This window comes from Dysidea avara, chromosome 7, assembly GCF_963678975.1.
Source record: "Dysidea avara chromosome 7, odDysAvar1.4, whole genome shotgun sequence".
In the NCBI taxonomy this organism is placed as follows: Eukaryota; Metazoa; Porifera; class Demospongiae; order Dictyoceratida; family Dysideidae; genus Dysidea; species Dysidea avara.
Window position 1 is genome coordinate 17842177 of NC_089278.1, and position 22752 is coordinate 17864928.

At 37.0% G+C, this 22752-nt stretch overlaps 1 protein-coding gene across 1 annotated transcript in view; it reads left to right on the forward strand.

Moving 5' to 3' along the window:
- Positions 1–22752, forward strand: part of LOC136262043 (WD repeat and FYVE domain-containing protein 3-like) — a 128003-nt gene that overhangs the window by 14729 nt on the left and 90522 nt on the right. The window contains exons 12-13 of the mRNA XM_066056173.1: positions 113–938; positions 3174–3404. Of these exons, the coding sequence (XP_065912245.1) occupies positions 113–938; positions 3174–3404 (1057 nt within the window). The remainder of the gene's footprint in view (positions 1–112; positions 939–3173; positions 3405–22752) is intronic.

Here is a 22752-nt window from a genome sequence, read left to right on the forward strand (position 1 = left end):
TTTTTAGGATGCATAAGGGATTCAGTATGTAAGCCTTAACATCTGTTGTTTAACATTATAATCCACAAAGCAGTCAAAATTTGTTCATGTTGGTGTCAATTTGATCTTTTAGGAATTTTTTGAGACTTGGTAATCCACTGAATTGCAAGCTAGATGATCTCCAATCTCAAAACTACATTCCATCATTGAGTAGTGATAAACTCACGACAATTTCCGAGTCAGAAGAAGTAGACGCCAAAAACAATGGCACCGATGAAGTTGACTTTCCTTGCCTCAATGATCTTCGTGTTTTGGAAGACCAAACTTCCTTTGGTAATCAACTATCGGTTGCAAAGATACAATCTCTTGTTTCTATGGCAACGCTGAGAGCTGGGGGTTTAAATGGCACACGCGATTGTCCCCCGTTTGTTGAATTTGACATGAGCATAGGTGGTTTTGCATATCTATTCCTCCCCTCGGTTTTCCCCTATTCCAGTGGGACTGCTCCTACAACCAGTATCATCCATGGAAGCACAGACAAAGGATTTCCTCCAGTCAATGGAATAACATTTGCCTCATGGCTATGTATTGGTCACTGTAATGTACCAGAAGAGAGTAGTGACCCATCTTTTAGTTTGCTGTCTCTATTTGCCACTTACAAAATGGTTAACAAGAAACGTCAGTCATTTCAGTGTTTGGAAATATTTCTTTGTCCCAAAGACAAAACTTTAATAGTCTCAACTCAACAACATAAGTTCAGGACTAGGCTGGGCAACCAATCAGAAGAGACAACTAATTCTGCGAGGAAGCAAGAAAAAGGCAAAGATGCTGTCTATCATTGCCCATTGTTATTTGAGGAAGGACGCTGGCATCATGTCACCGTGGTGTTGAATAAGACAGTGCTTCGAGGATGTATGGCTTCTCTTCACATAGATGGCCACCTAGAGAAATCACAGAGGGTGAGTCATAATGTGTGACTTAGGGATGGGAGATTATATTGATTCTGGGAATAATTGTGATGGTCTCTGAACACCATTATGTTGAGATGTGTGTTATAAATAATCATGATTTTGTAACATCACATGCAAATGTATATTAGTTAATTTAAAATGGTGGCACATACTGTTGCGGAAGAACTCAATCTGGAAAACAAGCCTATACTTCTGAGACAGTTCACTGTGTGTGAATAAATCTTGCTAGTTAAAAACTATGTGGCCTTGGAACAGTTGTACACAGTAAAGCTGTACATATACAGTGCTACTGATGCATGTAAAGTTGTAACATTGATGGTTATCATAATCATGATATGTTGCATCATGCAATCATGAAAGTAGCAAAGTTTCACAATCACCCAACCCTAGTACTGATATGGTGTTGGTGTGATCCTCAGGCTGAGGGTGTAACATGAACATGCAGTCTATAGGATTCACATGATACATGTCATGTGAATGTCATGTGAATCCTAGACTGCATGCTCATGTCAACCCTATAAGGTAATCATGTTATTTTGTTCTAACTAATGGACGATATTATAACCAAGTCTTTATAAAGAGTCATTATATGATGTGGTAGTAAACAGTAGGGATTGTGAAGGTTTATGTTTTCCCACCAAATGTTATTGTCCCAAAGGCCAGCCTCATGTTTCCTTCATGGCATTATTAACAGTACTGCCCTGCTTCAAAATGATCCAAAGAGAGTTTCTAGTACATTTTTTTATGGCTGACAATGGCCTTCAGTGTCTCTAGCTACATATGTATATCAATCAATAATGAAAAAGAAATTGCCCATAATGTTTACACAATGCCATAAGTCACTGTCAAGTGACCATTTTACTTCAGTTTCAGCTGTGTTTTGCTCATAACACATCTTTACATGTGGAGAACAATAATACGAAGTGTGTTTACTGCTCACTTTGACTATTGAGAACATTTTTTTTCCAACCACTTCAATTCATTTCTCCTTTGTTTGCATTGTGTTACATGTAGACTTCCATTTTTTTGCATTAATGGCTCACGAAATTTACCATGCTTGTTAGGCACATAGGTTATTGGTAAAACACTGAATTACTGAATTATGGAGCAGAATTCCACCCCCATTAATTTTATCGCGCAAGTCATATTGATGAGTCTTTGGCATGATGCATGGAGCTGGAATCAATAGAGACATGCTGGAATGAACAGAAGTCAATTCTTCATTAGTACAGAAACTCAGATTACTGTTAGAGAAACGTGGCTAGTTACCGTATTATAAATGGCTGACAATTAGACTAAGGAGACATCGTAGCATTGAGAAGAAACTGACCAGTGACAATTGGACTGGTGAAGTGATTTGCTCAAGGATTTGCTGCCCGCCATGCACTCCACACAGTACACTTAGCTAACCACCAGCAAATGCGCTACACTCTTGCCTGGCGTGGTGCTCAGCACGATTGAGGCAGAGCTGGTTGGCAAGCAATACATTAGCCTTATTAAAAGTCTTGCAATGCTATCTCAGTGTTATTACACATACAGCAACGATTTGGTAATGAGTAGCATAGCGTAGTAGTACAGAGCTAGCTTAGTGAGTACAGCGTGGCATTCTATCATGGATTCACTGGATTTCTCTGTGGCCGTGGCACTTAGCGATTTAGCCAGGATTTTGCCAAGAGAGCACTTACAGTTTTAGCTAATAAACACACCATGACAAGCACCATGACTAGAATAGCATAACAGTCGGCACCAGTTTCCTATCTGGTTGTCTGCTGTGAGGTCCTCTGCTTCGCTGTTGTCATCCACTTTTAATAGGAACACTGTTTTACTATAATGTAATACGCTAGAATGAAATTACTGCTAGAAACAAATGTATTCATTCTGTTAATGCATCATGTTAAGACTCGATTATATAAATCACGTGATGAAATTGACAGGTGTGGAATTCCGCTCTGTAATTCCGCTCTGTAATTCCACGTTTTACCAACAGCCAGGCACATATGTTTATAAATGACCTCGAGGAGTTTCTGCTTGGAAAGCATTAACTGGCCACCTGGTATTTAGCAGTAGAGCATCACCTTGTTATTTCTATGATCCATACATTTCTATTTAATTTATTGGGGGTTTTTTTGCACTACTTGTAATTTCATGTAGTAATCCTTCAAATAGTGTGTACTACTTGTATTAATGTGTTATGTAATAATTGTTACATTGTTTCCATCACAGATAGGATACATTAGCCCATTTACTGCCCCATCCAACAATCCCGACTACCAGACTATGATACATGGACTGATTGGTACCCCACCGAGTCGACGCTCGATTGCACCAATCGTAGTTCAGCTTGGTCCCACACATCTTATTGGAGAGCCTCTATCATCGGTACATGTTCAACAGATGTATACCCTTGGGCCGAACTATGTTGGATCATTCCAGGCTATTTCCCTCAATGAAGTAGTGAGTGACTGTTTGTGTACAGTAAAATAATAAATTGTGTTGGCTAGTGGTACTGTATGCATGTAAAGGGTGTAAATGTCCACAATGAACTAAGGTATCTTTTGGCTGCCCTGTAAATTTCAATATAACACATTACCAGTTGATTTTGTGATATTATTGAGTATCTATCAGGTAGGTGACGGTGTGTATATATAATATAAGTGTGCTTTATGTCATGCCTAACTCATTGGGATGGTTGTACCACATACACACATTGTTAACATTAGATAACATATATACTCTATAATGGCGACCAACTCGGAAGCAGTTTAAACTTGCTACCAGCATGTTGGAATATTGGATTTTATAATTCAAAGAGTACTGTGTTTGATAACAGGATGTGTACAACTATTTCCATGCTATTGTTGAGAGTTAACGTACACTTTTCTCATTAATGAGAGCATGTTTGTATTAACACTTGTGCGCTATGGTACCGATAAAAGGTAAGTGTTGTAACTGAACATCTCTACTAGTGGACTGGAACATTTATGTATGTGTACATATGTAACTACAGTATTGCTAGTGGACATGTGTTTGTATTTTGTGAGTGAACACAACGTCTCTCCTAATTCTCCTTGGGTAACAAAAGTTTACTCACAAAAAGGTTACTGCAACTTAATGTTTTCATAGTGTAGTTGTTGGTAACCAGTTGACAATGAAATGCAAGGGATGTTATTGGCACTTGTAGTATATTGGTGTTAAAGCCATTCAAACTGCCCAAAGGGAAATTTAGGACAGTTGTAGCCACGAATCTCTACCTGTAGGTTTAAGGATGCTAATAACCATATAGTAGACTGTCATTCACTTGTGCCAGTAATGACCAGACAGACTGGTGCACACTGCATGTGCTTCACTTAACATTCTGTTCCCATTTTACCAACTTTGGCTCTGTACATCAAGTGGAGTACATTTGTGTAGTTAATATATTGGTGTAGTACTCAGTTGAACAGTATTTGGTTAGTACCATAGATAAAATTCTGTCTAAGTTGTTTGTAATACATTAAACACTATTTTGTGTATGGAAAGTACCGTGTAATAATTAAAGGTGTGTATTCCACGGCAGCCCTCCTAATTCCACATAACGTTATTAAGTCATTCAGTTCTGGTCATGTATGTGTCATCCCTCAGCTGGTTCAACTTATAGTCATATTTGAACCTTTGCACTTGTGGTGTATAGATTGGAGGACCATATCCACTACACACATGTAAAGTGGACAACACCATTGATATTAGTAGAGTATTTGTAGTTTGCTATTATGAAGTATAGTGGTAGATTGCTTGAGAAGTTACAGTACATGTTCACACTATTGTCTGTATAAAATTATTGGAAGCATGCATACGCATATATTCTACAGCAATAAATGAACGATACTGCTTTTTTTTCATGCTTTTTTTATCTCATTACATGTGTAACTTTTCATGCAACACTATAATTTAGTGTTTCAGTCAAAACACCTATATTGTTTTTTTTCCTATAATAAAGTGATAAGTAAATGCTTTTGTAAGTAGCATAGGTCGTCTGTAAGGTAGCAAAGGGAGCAGGGGTGTGGTATTGTTTTACTACATTAACATTACAAGTTACAGAAATAGTGTTACTAAAGGACATAAAATTTTGCATGTAAGGAATGCACAGGTATTTTTCATCTTACTTGAATGCGTAACATGCTAATCGAAAAACTCCTGCACTTTAGGGCAGGTACCGGTGCTGTAGAGCAGTTATTTTAATGTTACATTACATTTCTTTGTAGTGCACTGTATGGCAGATACCACTGCTATGGTCATTTCTTTTTGATGCCAGTTAGTTATGTATAGCCTAATACATTATTTACTCTTGCTATTACTATAGGACAGAACCATTTGTTTGCACCTGTGTGCATATTACTACAGTTGTTTTTGCTTAGCTTGCTTGACAAGTAGTACTTCTGGAGCACCTGCATGTTCACATCATTTCAATATTTTAGTTACAGGTTCATGTATGTGATGCATGCTGTGGGTGATGAATGGTGCTGATGTTTAATGCTTATGACTCTTAGTTAGTGTGAAAATGGTCCTGCAAGTAGGGCAGGTACCAATACTAGTAGTATATATAAATATCTGTCAATCAATACTTGATATCCTCTGTGGAGGAGTGAGTCTGTCTACTCCCTTGTTGACTTCTTCAAATATAGCCAACTTCCATGATGTGTCATTGTAAATGAGGACGATGACTCGCACCTTCACTTTCTTAGTGTTAGTGCCCAATGAGCTGACTCCACTTGATGTAGCTCATAACTCGGGCAATGATTATATCTATGCAATCATGTATGCCAAATTTGGTTCTAGCATCTTCAATGATAGTAAAATAAAGGAAGCAAACAAGGGAAAGATAACAAAGATAAAAGAAAGAAAAACAAAACACCTGCAATATGTTGAACACCTCCTCCAGTCTCAGCTACCCAGTGTACAAAAGCATGCCAAGAAGAAACTTGCACTGTTTAAATTAATAATAACACACTACAACCATCCTATCTGCAAACCAAGGCTGGCTTGGATATCCACACCAGCTTCTACTAAATGGTTCTTGGAGGCATAGCCAGCTCAGCATACTAGCATGTACTCGACAGCTATGCCTTAATTATGCCATATTAATCATGTTGACACTAATATGGCCTAAATGTATATCAAATTGCACTACATCAGGAAAATACCAGAGAATATGCTTGTTATTTGTGTATTCTTATACAATCAAGATTTTGTGTTTGTATATTATTACGCCTTCAACTACTGATTGTAACTCAAAGGATTCTGCTTACATACTTTGCTGCAAAGCTAAGACATTTGTCTTGCAGAATCAGAAAAACACAGACATTTTTCTTACAGAATTAGAAAAACACATTTTTCTTACAGGAAAATGAAGCCTGTGATTACGACTGTTAGTAATCCATGAAACAAGATTCATGAAGCCATATGTGATTGTGATTCAAACACGATGGCCACAAAACCAACAAGCGGTGGTATACGACATTAGCAAGTTGCTTATTAAACAGCAGTATGGCTGTTTCTTGTAAATAATACCTCCCAAGTATTGGTGTTGGCCAGGTATAAGCCAATTTTCTCTTAAAATGTATCCGCATCAGATCAGCTGGTAAAAAGTAGTATCAGTGCATCTCATGGAAACAATTAATGCTCAGGATAGCTATCAATTACACTACCTGTAATTCAGTTAACAGTATCACAAAAAGTGCATGGTATATATGTCCTCCTGCTGAGTATAAACGTTTCTTTCAGTTTAAAACATTTCAGTCATTCAGTGATGCAGTCAGGTGTTAGTTATTATAATCATTTGATGATAGATATGTGTAGTGTGTGTGCAAGATACTACAAGCCAGTAGTTGTGGCTTGTTGTCAACAGTTTCCTATCACTCACTACTGCATGGATAAGAGTGTATCTCAGTTGCATAATAACATCCAAGATGTGTTTAGCCTCTCTGATAGTAAGAGTAAAGAGCGGTTATCTTATATTGAGGCTATTGCGTCTATGGGTCAAGCTGTTAGTGGTATATGTTGTATCGAGAAGTGTCCAATTGGACAGGCTGAACAAGTTGGACGGGATGAATTGGTGATAGCAGCTAGCAGTTACAACTGGTACAGTCATGACTACATCCACACTATTGTGTGTAGGTATTGTAGGGAAGAAGTGAATAGTTGTTATTATGAGGATCATCTTGTGAGCTGTTTAGAGAGTTACAAGTGTGGACAAGGAGATTGTGTGGTTGTTGATAAGATGGTACAAGTGACAGGAAGACAAGTGACAGGAAGACAAGTGACAGGAAGACAAGTGACATCAAAAGATGATTTTGTTGTGAACTGTGTTGCAGAACAGGAAACTTGTACCTACTCTGATTAATTGTTTTACTGATCTATCTTGAGAACATTGTATTATGCTGCAAGCAAGGTCTCTTACATAGAATGAGATTATTATTTTTTTGAAGTCTTTTATATTTTTACTTATATACATATGTTTGTTCACTGTATTATTCGGTTCTTCACAGTTAATTCCATTGTATAAGTATACTGCAACACCACGTCCACTTTTTGGGATGCTGTCTGTAGGCATATGTGGAGCCTCACCCATTTATTAGTAGGTGTATTGCTGTCTGTAGGACTGTATAAATCCATGTCCATTGTTGTTTGCATATGTAAGTGGAGCCACACCTACTTATTTGGTGTACAAATCAATGTGATCATACAAAACACAGTTATTGTTCAAGTTATAGTCTAATCTTGCAGCAAGCCAGTTTCTTTTGTGAGCCACACCCACTTATCAGGAATGTGTGTTACTGTATAAGCATGGAGCCATGCTAATTTATCAGTAAGGTGTGTTTGATTTTTGTAGGCATGAACAGAGCCACACCCATTTGCATTTTGCTATATTGATAAAACTACTGAGTGAGATGGAGTGTCCACAATGTAGCTCTTGGTACACACCTTGGTTTAAATTACATCCTGGTCTGATCTGGTTTGCTATCTTTGTCGACTGATTGTCCGGGTCAGCAGCAGTGACCCGGTATGTAGAGACCAAATGCATGATTAATAATTGTGGCTACTTTCTTTAGAAGTTTCCTCAACTCCTATAGAAAAGGAGGGTGTGTTTACCCTGTATAAAATTGGATACCCTTCATTTGGTGATGATGGTGTTGCATAGTAAATTACATGATGCATGATAGTCTGCTAATACAAATATTCAGGATTTCAGGATTTATACTGTATTTTTAACATTGCTTAACAAGAAATATACAATTGTACATAAATGTGTAAAAGTTGCATTAAATTAATCCTCAAAGATACATAAATCATAATAACGTGGAAAATTTGGCAGTGAGAGATTTGGGAAATTTAAATCATACTACCAAATTAATAAAATGAATTCTCATTAAGTCTTCACGCGTAGAGCAGCATGAAAATATAGTTTAAAAGAAACAATGCTACTAGTATTAATGTAGCAAAGCAGCAATTGTTCTGAAGTATGTGAAACAGTATGAAGTGTCAAAATTTATTTGAAGACTATGCAGAGTGGGGTATCTTGGTAGGCATGCTTTCCTTTCCTGACCATGTGACTAAAAGTTGCTAGTATTTCTATCCCACTCTGTTCCAAACATGAGTATTTCTCCCCAGTTTGAGTCCATCATCTATAAACCAGGGTTATGCTTACTAAAATCTCGATAAGTCTTATGATATCTCAATAATCAAATATATCTAGATAATCGCACACCTCTAATGCTTACTCAAATACTTAAAACCCTGTAAAACGCATGTGTTTTGCTTAAAGGATTTGCCAAATTAAGATGATGCCAATCCCCAAATCACCAAATTTTTGACTTGCCAATATTTCTACGTCTACAGTATTGTGTGTTATAAAAATATGCACTGAGAATGCATAATGTTTAAATAACTACTGTTTTGCAACAAAGCTTTAACTGTTTTCATATAACATAGTAACTTGCAAGGGAAGAAAGAATACAACCTCACTAATAGCATTGTAAATTGTACATATGCAATGAACACAAAATAGTTACACATGCATATGGTTCACCATGCAATGTAAATAATTATGTAGCTAGTTATGTAGTTACGTATATGCAATTCTATAACGAAATCGCATAAATATTTACACTAGAAGAACAATTGTAAATACAGAGATTCTGTATATGGTAAATTGTATGCATGTGCATTTATATAATATGCAGCAAAACAAAAGCAACATAATGTTGCATCAATTAAATACCTATAGGTATTTAATTGATGCAACATAATGTTGCTTTTGTTTTGCTATAGGTATTTAATTGATGCAACATAATGTTGCTTTTGTTTTGCTATAGGTATTTAATTGATGCAACATAATGTTGCTTTTGTTTTGCTGCATATTATATAAATGTGTCCCCAGATCAATAGGAATTTAGTTCTCTTGAAAGCTCTGCTCTAATTTTGTTAGGCGGCTGAAGATTTACAAAACTGTTTCAAGTTTAGTGTGTATATAACCATGAAAATTAGAATAGAAAAACGTGAACTACACTATGTACTGTTCAAGTTTAAAAATCACTGTACTTTGATTAAGGTGATGGTCTTGACCTTGATGGTAGACATGTGCAGTGCTGAAGTTTCTCCATTCAACCTTCTTGATCCCTAGTGGACAGAGAATAACAAAATGTATGTTTGTGGTTGAATTCCTCACGTAGCTTATAGGGAGTGTTTTGTGTTTGATAAGATTTGAATGCTGCCTTTCAATGATTTGTCTAATTGGATTAAAAACCTTCCAGATAACTTATGTAAGTGGCAGCTTATGAAATGGTGAAGGATGTTAGTCTACCAGTACCCCATGTTGTGTTTACAATCCACTATTGTTAATAATTTTACCACTAGGTGTGATTGCTAGCTTCCTAAATAGCATCTGTTCGTTATGCCAACATTGTTCAACTGTTGCTGTTTAACAAATGATGTAAGCCAATGAGATAATGCTAATATTGGGAGTGCCATGCTAGAATAACAAATGATGTAAGCCAGTGAAACATTATTATTATTGGTAGTGCTGTGATAGAATAACAGATTGTGGACAAATACAGGACTATGAAAGGGACTTTACATGCAAGTTGCACATGGCTTCAGGTGACCCTTATGGTCATTGGAAATGTGTCTGTGGATGAGCACTTGGACAGATTCTATTAGTATCTACCCACTGGAAATGCTGATGGCTCACCAAGAAGTCTAGAGTGTTTATCTAGTGTGTCTTTTGTGTGAAGTCAGGACACACTTGTGACTTCAGTGGTGTTCTGTTTGTACTTTATTATTGACAAGGAAGAGCCAGTGAAAATGTATTGATCAAAGATGATATTAAACAATATATCTCACCATGGTGTTTTCTGCTCATTTGTGGCAAGCTCCAACTTTACATAACATAAAATCTGTTGTTTTTAGAGCCTAGCATGTCTAATCATGGTAGTTAGCATCTCTGTTAGTATTTGTGAAACATTATTTGCGTAAATGATGTCAAATACTGTATGGTGGTTCTTTTTGGAGAGGGGAGATTATTGTGAGTTTTGTGGATTGACATTTACAGTGTATTTGCAAAAATGCAAAAATCTATTTCTCAAAGTATTTACTCCAAATCCCTACAGTTTATTGGTTGGAGCAGTACCATCTTCTAGAATCATTATGTTGTTAGGTAATGGCAATAGTGGATACTGTGCGAGAGATACTGTAATAGTAAAACTGGGGCTCAAAGATTGTTCTGAGGCCAATACACCATATCATCTTTTACCATCGCCACAGCCTTGGCCACAGCGTAGCTAGCAAAGCTGTCTTGCTGACAACATAATCAGAGCATCCCTGCAATCTCCTTTAAAATGTTCCTATTCAAATATCTTCATTTCCTACGACATTCGTAACAATCCGCATTTTTTTCCATTGAAAAGAAATCTGCCATACAGTACAAGTGTATGTTGAACTTAATAGATGAAGTCCTTTACATAAATGTTGACATTGTACACATGCATTTCTACTGTACAAGATACAGGAAACCCTCTCTGTTGTGTTTCATCATTGTTTCAACTTTGAGCACACTTTGGTACTTTGGTCTTTGTGTACAAAATATTTGCATTTTCTTTTATTGGGATCCACAAGTGGCAGTGGTGATATGTGAATCTTAAAGGGAAAGGTACACGATGACATAAGGTACTTGTATCCTAAAACGATTTTGTCTTGTTGGAATGGTCACTGCTGTATAGCCATACACTCCTTTGATCTGATCTACAGTACATGTAAACATTTAGAGATGGCAGCAAAGGAGTACAAGAACAATTAATTGTAAAAGGATTGACTGAAAGTCTTCTTTAATTGTGAATTTATCTAAGTGGGTGTCTTCCCCATTACAGGCAGGTTTCTTCTAACTGTTGTCTATTTAATTAGGGAACATGTGGTGGATTCTGAATCATTATAGCTACAACATCATTGTCAGTTATTAATGATGGTGGATATGGGTAGTGTGTGTGGAAGGTAGTGTGTGTGGAAGGTACCACAAACCAGTAGTTGTGTGGCTTGTTGCACGGGTGTTCAACAGTGTCCGTTGGGACTAGATAAACAGGTTTGGACCTCACCAGTTGTTCCTACTGCCCAGTACAATCATTTAATCTTAAATCAGTCACCCCATCCCTCTTCTTTGGTTACCCCACATAATAAGTCTCTTGTAAATAGAATTCTTCTTGAAGCAGAATGCCCTGCATTGAACAGTGATGATATAAACTACACAGTTTACTAATATGAAGTTTACCCATAAATTACAAAAATTTGTTAATGCAAACATTTCAGTATATCACAATGAATGGAAGTTTGCTTTGCTAGAATGTAAGTTTGTCATTAATAGCAGTATTCCTAGTTTATTGTATACTGGCATAGGTACCTGCTGTACATTCAGGACCATATAAGGTATACTATCAGCTTTAGATTAACCCTACAGCTACATGCAGTACTAGTTTCCAAGTGATTGTAAAGTCAAAATGTTATGTGTGCATTACATGATAAATGCACTGTGCCAATATTTTATAACCAGCATCTAATGACTGTCAATAAAAATCTACTTCATGGTGTTTGGATCTTGCCATCTTGTGGCTTCATAAACAACAACATAGCTATCACCAGAAGCACTTGTGAGAGGGTGATGATGAAAAGCTGATCATCACTACAGTATTATAATCAACTGATTCTGCTGTTAGTATAAAAGGGAAGACGTATGATTTACCCTATACAGATCTATTACCAGGACTTAGGGGTGAAGTATAACACAGCTCATCAACTTGGTAGTAGCATCAACTTTTTGGAACATCATGTTGACTAAACATTTCTTTAGCTACTTTAAATGCATAGTGGTTGTCATTATGCAATAGCTGCTGCCAATGTCCAGCATCAAACTAACAACTATTTGAGACCTAGTTCCCACATATTGGACCACTTTTATTATCCCAAACAATGTACCCATCGTTTGAGAATAAAATTATGTTCAAATAAGGCATCTAACCACTGTCATTTATCTTCTACAACATGTAAACACAAGCATAAGGAGCATTTTCACTGCAACCTTCCTGCAAATTTGTAGGCCCGATGGTAGTGCAACCTAAAGGTCCTGGGTTTGATTCCTACTCAGGACAACTTTTTTTTCCTACTCAAGCACCTTTTCACATGGTACCTTATTAGATATTGTGACCTAGTGGTATTCTTTTAGCACTGTATTGTGTATTGGAGAGCAAATGAAAATGTGTTAATCAATGATATTGGACAAATAAATTGATTTTTTGACCATAGTATTTTCTGTTATACAGGTTATACTGTGTACATTAATCATGCTGACAAGAGTCTGTACAACTACTCTAAGATAAGGCTGTCATAACTTTGCAGTCAGTAATAGCTCATGATATAGCTGCGTAGCTATATACATATATAGAAATGTACTCAGATTCTTGTCAGTAGTTATACACTCTAAATCTTATACCTGTGCTCAGTGAATGTATCCATTCAACTAGATTGGTGTCGCTCTTTATTCATTCACATCATTATGTTATGTAGATGTGTACTATTTTGCTCACGCGAGACTTCTTGGATGTAAATGGTATATAAAATTTCTTTTATTCTTGTCAAGTCATGTCATTGTGTCAGGAAATCTTCAGTTGATAATCAAATCTCTTGTACATGGCACCCTCAAGGATGAAGAATTCATGACAGTTCTTGTAGATGTGGCACCTCCATGCATTCCTGGTTATATGAAATATTCCTTGGCGGTATGCTTAATAAGTTGTTTTCTGTAGGTCTGATTGAAAAATGGTACATTTCAATAGCCTCAGCAATAAATTCTGCATCTGGTGATCTATTATATCACATGATATGGTTGTACAATCAAACATGGTGGTCAAAGATATTCCTAACGCAATTGTGTGAATGAAACGCTTTATATGTTTGTAACAGAAAAAAGAGAGGAATGAAACCAAGATGTCCATGCTAAGATATGATGAATGATTATTCTTCTCAGGCATGTTCTATGGGCAAAGTAAGCAATAAGTGAGTTTTTCAAGGTGAAAGAATAAAGAATGTGTGTTTCCTTAAATAATGAGTTTTAATGTACGGTAGTAGAAAAATATGCAGTATTGAAAGGGATTTATATAATTATTAATACAGTACATAAACAGTCTTTATTCATTGAATGAAGGTTTTATTTTCTGTAGCTCAAAGCCTGTTTACTTACGTGGGTGTTGGACAGGCATGCAGACACAGATTTTGCCAAACCAATTTCGGAAACAAGGCATGCACCCATAGCCAGCCTTCGGCCACTGTTGGTGGTTTAATTCTCAAAAACTACACTGCGTCTACAATGATATTGTAACTCAATGTACGTACATTATATTGAGCTGTAAACATTAACGCAGTTACAAAACAGTGAAGATTTTATACATTAGATTAGCATGATGTGTACACACCCTACAAAGAAACCTCCCATTGTGACCACCTCTTGCCTATGGAATCATTCACCATAGTAAAATCTTAATATTTCTGCTTTGAATAATGAGCACACTTGATCTTTCTGTACAAATAATTATGATAAACTAGTGGCATTAGTGGTGGCATAATCCTGTCATCTTTGATCTTAGTTCTTCAAAGAGAAAATCACAATGGAACAGTCACTGAACATTGTTACCCTGCAGTATATCCCTTTGATCTGGACTGTACATGCTTAGCTAAGCAAAAATGACCTTTTTGTTTAGTATAGAGGCATGTGTTTTGTTGTACAATTATATAGTCTCATAGTTATGGCATTCTTCTTCCCTTTGATGTGGTATAGAAGTTCAGTAATGATGAATTAGGTTGCAATAAAGATAATGAGCAAGTGTACAGAAAAGTTAGGAAAACTTTTTTTAGAAAGTCAAGCCTAAAGTATGTTGTTGCGCGGAGCATCCTAAGCCTTTAATACATGTGCTACAATTAATAATTGGAAAGTCTGGATCATTCCTCCCATACATTGTATTTTCTGATATGGATAAGACCTGCTTTACCTGGACAAAAGAGCGTACCAGAATAATTTTGGTCATCTCAAGGTCCTAAATGCAAGCAACTCACACCAGTGAGTCCCTTCATGCTTTTGATTGGGGCAAGCCTGAGCGAGCCTCACACTAGTGAGAAGATAATATGCTTGTTTCATTACAGTAAAACATGGATGGCTTACAAAGGTTTCTGGTACAGTTGTCCATTACACAAAGAATAGTTGGTATGGTTACTGGCAATCCATATAACTGTGGTTAGTTTGCTAACGCTCCATATAAGGCTTGGCTTGGTTACATGAACAATAATCGGTGTGGTTTACTGACACTCCGTATAAGGTAGGTATATGCCATTCCTCACAGGAAGTGAACAAACACAACAACGTGTTTAGAGTCATTTAATATCTAGAAACTTGTGCAATAGTTCAGTATACAAGTTCACATGTACTCAACTAACTGTCTATCATGTAAAACATCTCAATCAGACTTTCCCCATGATGCTTTTAGCATCTGTTATATGAGTACCATTGTTCTAATCATCATATGTATCATGGCTAATGATACATTTGACTATACCATATGCTATCTTCATAATCCACAGTATGGTTATATAAGTATGTGTGGCTTCCATCTACTCCAACTCTGTTGTTTTTACAATGAATAATATTTGACTATATAATGTTGCCAATCAAACTGGATATAGTGCTCTGCGATGTATCGGTAATACCATTTATCGTGATAAATTATCATAACCGATTATCATACCGTGACAGCCTTTGATAACCGATATATCGAAATACCGGTATATTGATGAATACCGCTATAGGATTGTTTTAACCCAGCCTTTTGTGTTTAATTATCCAATTTGTTGATGGTTTAGCAGACACGCCTTGAACAAAAACTTGAGGTTGTCACATTACGATACATGCCTACTTGTACTGAACTATATTTTTTTGGGGTTTTTGGCTTGATACTAGCCTAAGAAATGATGCAATAGTTACAATAGCAAGCTAACTATATACCAATATACCGCGATATTTTCCTGTTACTAATACCGTGTATTCAAATTTCAATACCGCCGAGCTCTAACTGGATATATCCAAACAGGTGTACAAGCCAGACGGAGTCTGTTTTTATCCAAGCACCTTGGCCAAGCAGTCAAGGTCCACATCACAGATTACAAATTTCTTTTTTCCCTCTCTTCCAGGAGGGAGTAGATTGTGTCCAGTGTCAACCTTGAAGGAATATGAGAGTAGAACACAACCCCTTCGGGAAAGGGAAACCAAGCTGTTGGTAGCAATCATCAAGCCACATAAGGTGGTATCTTCAAGTACTGTGGCTAGATGGCTCAAGTCCTTACTGGAAGCTTCAGGCATTGATACTTCAACATTTGGTGCTCACTCTGTCAGAGGAGCCTCCTCGTCTGCAGCGGCATCAGCAGGGATTTCCACCTCAGATATCCTCAAAGCTGCAGGTTGGAGTTCTGAGTCAACTTTTCAACGATTTTACTATAGACCGACAGACAACCCATCATTCGGCAGAGCGGTGCTCAGCCAACATAGTCAACCAGCTACAAACAACACCGTTGATATGTAAGACTGAGCCTTCTGAATTATAATTCATAAATGGCTCAAACCACGGAGTGGTTGCCAGCTATTTGGAATTATATGAAGAAGGTGAAGTTGAGCATATCAACGGTCCCACCCACCCATCCCGTAGAGAATGGTTGCAGCTATTCAAAAGGCCGAAGTGGGTGGTTCGATTGTGGGTTTTTATTTTATCCGGAGGATATTTTTTACTGCGAAAAGCTGTTCAACTGAGAGAACTGGCCAAACACCGTTGATATGCTCAACTTCACCTTCTTCATATAATTCCAAATAGCTGTCAACCACTCCGTGGTCTGAGCCATTTATGAATTAATTTGGTTTGTTACGTTGCAAGCTCAAGTAATAATACCTTGTTCATTGTTTTTGTTAATACACGTTATATATGTCACACCTTTCTGTTAATACCTACAGTGTATGTGGACCATGCTAGTTCCTGGAGATTCTGTTGACCATACAATTAAATTTTGTAGCTATAAATTTTCCCCATCATATCTCTGCTGTATACCGTTGTGTTGTTTGCATACATTTTCATGCCAACAATTGCATAAGGAAAACATAAATCTTACATCTTTGTGGTGACTAAGTACCTGCTAGTGGTATGTCAGACCAGGGAAAAGTTTAAGCTTGCACATTGCTCATTAGATGGCAAGATATTTGGCTACCTTTAAAAGGTCATATGGTTGCTATTCTCCCATTTATCTGTGCTTCTTCACTTTAGCATTTAGAGAAGTTCCATTGCATCAAAAGCATTGATAGAGAGGAAAAACTTTTTTGACCCTTGTTATATAGCTAAGCAGCAGGTAGTGGCCAACACTGTTCAACTGAAATCAGTTCCTTCTACTTCTGACCATGCAATGTGGCCATGATACAAGAAGAGGTTCACTGAGGCAGTTGGAATGATAGTAAATCTACCAAGATTTTCAATTCAGAATTCCTAACCTTGTGGCTATTAAGTTGAGCAAGCTTATAACCAACTTGTACTCAGTATTTCATCTGATTCTTGCTATTTATTCCTTAGAGCATCTTATTGATGTGTTGTTTGATTATGGATTCCTTTGCTAATAACATACTTTGGATCTTGTAGAGTGGACACTAAATTTAATATTTGATGTAGTCCTAGTTTAGTGGTATTCTTATCAATGTTTCCCATAAATCTTAATAATAGCAAGAGTTCATAATATATATATTTAGGAGAGTATCCAACGCCTGTATTACCCCTTCAATACACACTGCGTAATAATTGTGCAACATTGTGTAACAAATCTGAATATTTTAGTATAATTTCAGTAAACTCCAACACATGGCTTCGCCATGAAAGACTTGTTGATAGGCGTTGATATACCAAAGGGAAGACCTGCAAGCACTTCAAGGCCCTTGTAGCTCTTGAAGCAAGTTAGCACCTTTGGTGATGATGACTATTGCGTAACATTATTACGCAGTGAGTTTTGAAGGGGCAATACAGCGTTGGATACTCTCCTAAATATATATATTATGTACTCTTGATAATAGCCATAACAGTGTTTTGTAATAGTGGGCAATAGTAAGGATTCTGATGACTGCTAAGTTAGCTCAAATGTGGCAGTACTTAAATGCAAAATACTTTGAGATCATAATATAGTTGCCTTATCTGAATGTTACATAAATGGCTATGTGTTGAACATATCTGTGAGATGTTGTGGTCATCATTTTAGCTGACATGGAAGTTTCTATGAAATTTTATTTTATATTCAGCTTAATTTTCTGCTAACTGACTGATTGACTGACCGACCAACTGACTGATATCTCCAACCAAGCATAACTTGACCACGGATACTTGATTTCTTCACTGTTTGATGTCGCTTCGGCAGGAGACATGCCTTTTGCCAATTACAGCAGCTACAATGCATGCATTATGGACTCACCTTTGTCCTCCTTTGTGTTCCATTTCTTTCTCCACTATGTCGTAGGTGTTGATTGGTGGTGATCCGTTATGGCTTCAGTGATTTAATTTCTATTTCTGTTTAGCTGTCATTCACCCAGATCAATTGAATGACATATTGACAGGGCTCTTGAACTGGTTATCTGCTGAATTTACAGGGTGTAGTGAAGACTGCAGACAAAAGTCACCATGCATTGTCTGTCCACTTGTGCACATGTATGCTGCTTTTCAATGACCATGGTGGAAAACTACAGTTTCCATGTAGTCTCCAATGTTGCAGATTGGATCAAGCTGACTCCACTTCAAGAATACAGGTTTATGATTCTCTACCCTTTAGGAATGCCAGGAACTCCATGAGTGGAAGTGACAATGGAGGCAAGCTTAGCTAGCAAGTTGTGTTAGGAGGAATCTGTAAATCATGGGAAGATAGGTTACCACTATATCTTTTCAACAAGTTACACTGGGATTATATGATATCACACAGTGATACTTGGGCTTGCCCAGATGCCATAGAACAAGTGTTATGAATATCTTGGACCTATATGGGCAAGGACTAAAGTCCATCCAAGGGAATATATGATATCACACAGTGATACTTGGGCTTGCCCAGATGCCATAGAACAAGTGTTATGAATATCTTGGACCTGGACTAAAGTCCATCCAAGCTGATATGCTGAAGACCTGAGCAGCTAGGAAGAGGTGCAGGCTAGCAGATAGATCCCCAAGATGTCTGCTCGCAGATGACCTACCGACCTCTTCCCTGCAAAGGTTTCTGAGGTGACTTAATGGCTATTCACTACCACCTAGCCCTTGGGTTGAAGTGTTTTACGCTCCCCTTTGGTTAATAATTGAAAGTTTTTGCTTTCAATGTTTATACAACTAATAACTACATGTCATGCTAAACAAACCCTGTAACCACACAGACATCCTGTTAGACATTTCTATGTCTTCAGTGTTAGTTTGATTGTACTACCTACTAATTCAGACTACTTTACAACAGAAGAAATATATTATTAGCATAAACCATTCCAATTGTTGGAGCATTAGGAGGTGTTAGCTTAGATTTTTATAACTGGTTGAAGAAAATCCCCTAACCACCATCAAAGTCAAATCAGAGAAATCAGGTACTGCTGGAATGCTACGTAGAACATCTTTGAGCCTTAGTTATGATGTCTTGTAAAGTTATGTTCATTCTGTGCTAATTTACAATAAATAATTACTATACATACAGTTAAATGCGTAATTAAATAACAAATTAATATACACAAAAACTACAAGGCCTATGAAGATGTATTAACCAGGAATTGGATCAGTGATGAATGAAGATGCAATAATCATGAGCTTTTGTGCTGATGGTTGAAGATGCGTGAAATTTCCATCTGCAATAGATAGAATCTGACATGTCTAGCTAACCACTACCAACCTAGTGGACTCATAGGATATGGAAATGACAACTCATCTCTCGTGAAAGAATAAGTTAGTCTGTTACCAAGGTGTGCTATTGTTTCATGAGTATTTATAGTTCAATGTGTTATCAGATGTCATGATAGTCTCAGGTGCCAGACCTTTGTGTTGGGAGTGGCAGTCTTGCTTGCCAGGCCAACTGTATGGAGAGTATGTATTTTCTGGTTAACACACTTAAACCATGAGAGTGTACAGTAGCTAAGTCTCCAGTCCTATGTGTCCAGTTTGTCAGATTGAGATACTCTAATAGAGTAGTCACTTACAGTAATACAACTATAAGTATTCTGCTGTACACAAGTGTCTACAAAATGTAAATGTACTGTTATATGTGTAATGTGCCTTAGCTGGTATAAGCTATTTACTGTATGTATTATTCTCTCATGCTGGTTATTTGCTGTCCTGCTGTAAGGTAGTCCCCATAGGTGTATGTACTTGGATGTATGTGATACAGTCCTAGTAATATATGAGCAAAATGGCAAATTTTAGTTTTGTCTGAATTGCATCCTCTCTATGATCTCTATAATCCTTACAAAGAACCAGCTGAAGCATGTTTTCCTTGAAGGTGGTTTTTTGGTGTGTGTTCTATTAGAGGAAAATATGGGCAATCCCTTTATTATGAACCCACTATTGTGTTTCACTATGTAACTGTTGGATATACACTCCTGTAGTATTTCCACTGTTTAATAGTCTTCATATGTGTATGATATTCCCCAAGTAGTTATATGTTCATACCCTACTTAGCTGCAACTGTGTATGTAGGGTATTGATAGGAGCTTGAGTGTATGTGTAAACGTTGTATGTGACTCGTGACAATTAAATTGTTCAGATTGAAAGCAACTTTCATAGCAACAAGACCTTGCTGGTGACACTTGTTGTTTCGCACCCTGTTTCACTCCCTCTATTAAATGTTAATCGACAGTACCACAGAAATGTGCTCACATCTGTCTGATATTAAAAATCGTGTTGATGCTGGATGAAGAAAGAATGTTTTGGGAGGTTATGCTGTTGAATTCCTTGCAGTACTTGGAATAAAAAGAATTTTAGATGTCAATAAGTTGATTCTCATCTGTACATGGTGCTTTTTCTGCCACTCTCAGGATAGCAAGATAGGTACTTAAGTGAAGAGTCCCAAACCAGATGTTAGTTTGCCTATATGCACAACAGACTGCAGTGACTACTGAGTGTATCATCCTTGGATGAAAGCTGCAGCACCTCCAAAATTTTTCTCTGCTTGTATAGAAGTATAGAAGTAGTAGGAAATTGATTTTGCTTACTATTGGATCAGCATTACAACATAGATCCCTCAACTTTTTTTCTTAATTTATATGCACAAGAAAATGAATTCCGCTATGAATTCCTATACTAGTATGTACCACATCAACAAGGTAGACAAAGCTGCATCACATGTAATAGTTGTAACATATGGATTTGTCTGATATGTATGCCCAAAACCCGAGAGCTGCGAGCATGCGTATCAACTGCCCATGTTACAGCTAATATATAACACTTCTGTACCGGGTGATAAACCACCCATGTCAATACGAGTGTAACCACAAAGTTCGTTTTATATACATGGCTGATAGATTCGATTATGGTTAGGCAGAATGTAACGTTGCAACTATGTTTGTTTTAATGAACAGACGAGTTCTAAGGATATCATAGAAAAAGTCAAGTTGGGTGAATCTTGTTAGATTTGCAAGTGTTTTAATGCTATCACACTGTTTAAGACTAATTGCAATGTATACTAAAGACCTAAAGGAGTAAGTTTTGTAGTAGAGTGGTTAACTCATGTTGTCTGTAATGTGGGTGTTTGAAAACATGCCAAAATGCTTGTGAATGTGCTATATAAAACTAGTTATCACCTTTAACTAATGTTTTCCAACTTGTAGAATGAGGATACTGAAATTCCTTTATCTGAGTGCTTCTTGTGGCAAGACTCCAATTCGTGACAATAGTTACGTGAGCATTAATTTATTCCCATAATCGATTTCAGTCTAAGCCTTTATAAAACAAACAGGTGGTACTACTACACCTCATCCACATCAAGGCTATGCTTGCTTTGATGAAAGTGGCTTGCATGTGGTGTACATTTAGTTGTATCCCTGTGAAGATGTATATATGGCAAATGTATCCTCTGGAATTCCTTTGATTTGAGGTGTGAAAGTGTTACATTCTTAGAAATTTACTGGAAAGGAGTTTCTAATGAAAATATTACATTATCAACACAACAATGAGGCGATCTTTATGGTGTTTAGTTCTGTGCTACTTAAATAGAGTCTTCTATTAAGTAATATTCCTAAACGATATATTGTTGAATGAATGGTATAGTATCCGAACAAGTGTCTCAGCTCCTATGAGGATCTTAGGGCACACTTTGTCTATAAAATGTTAACACTGTTGTACTCAACCAATACACATCTAACCATCTTAACCCTTAATGAAACCTGCAAAGAACTTAATTAAACCTGCAAAGAACTTTTGGGAAGTACATGTTTACACAATATGGGCAAGTAGGTGGGGTAACTTTAATTGTTATAACCTACAACTACACGTTGATTAAAAGCCTGTTCACTGGGCTATAGAAGGTTAAATGAACACTGCAACTACAGCGGTTATTACCAGTATACTACAGTTTCAGAATTCTAGCCACGTGTTTAATTTCAATTACGTGAGTCGTATATGGTCTGATGGTCAATTTAATGGCAAATCGCGCAGAATTTGTTGCAAGGTGATAGGAGAGACCACCATCGACTTATGGATCATTTTATAAAGGTATGTAAAGGGTTTGTGTGTTTCCTTACTGAAAAGTTTACTTGCACAACTAGTTTTGGCCTCACCATTTAGCATTAGGGTAAAACCCTAGGTATCATTTCAATCCTTGTTACATCACAAGTCATTAGGACAGATGTTTCGAAAGTTACAGCGCTTTGTGCAAGGCATGCATATTTATTTCAGTTTTCTGGATTATGCAAGTTTATTGGTTAAAGTCTTGTTTTTAACATGTTAATTGATAATTTAACTTGTGATAGGTATAGGAAGGATAGGTAGGATGAAGTTCCTGTTGTCTAGGATGTATGGCCTTCTGTTACCTTTACTACTTCAACTAAAATTTAGTTTCCTACTCTACCATGTATAAGCCTGTTGTCACAAGTCCCTACAAAGTGAGTTATAAAACCTTAACTGGACAATGTACTGGAAGGATGTTGTGTGGACTTCTCATGAAAATGTATTTAAATTTCTGAGTCATTCCAACATTGTCTCAATAT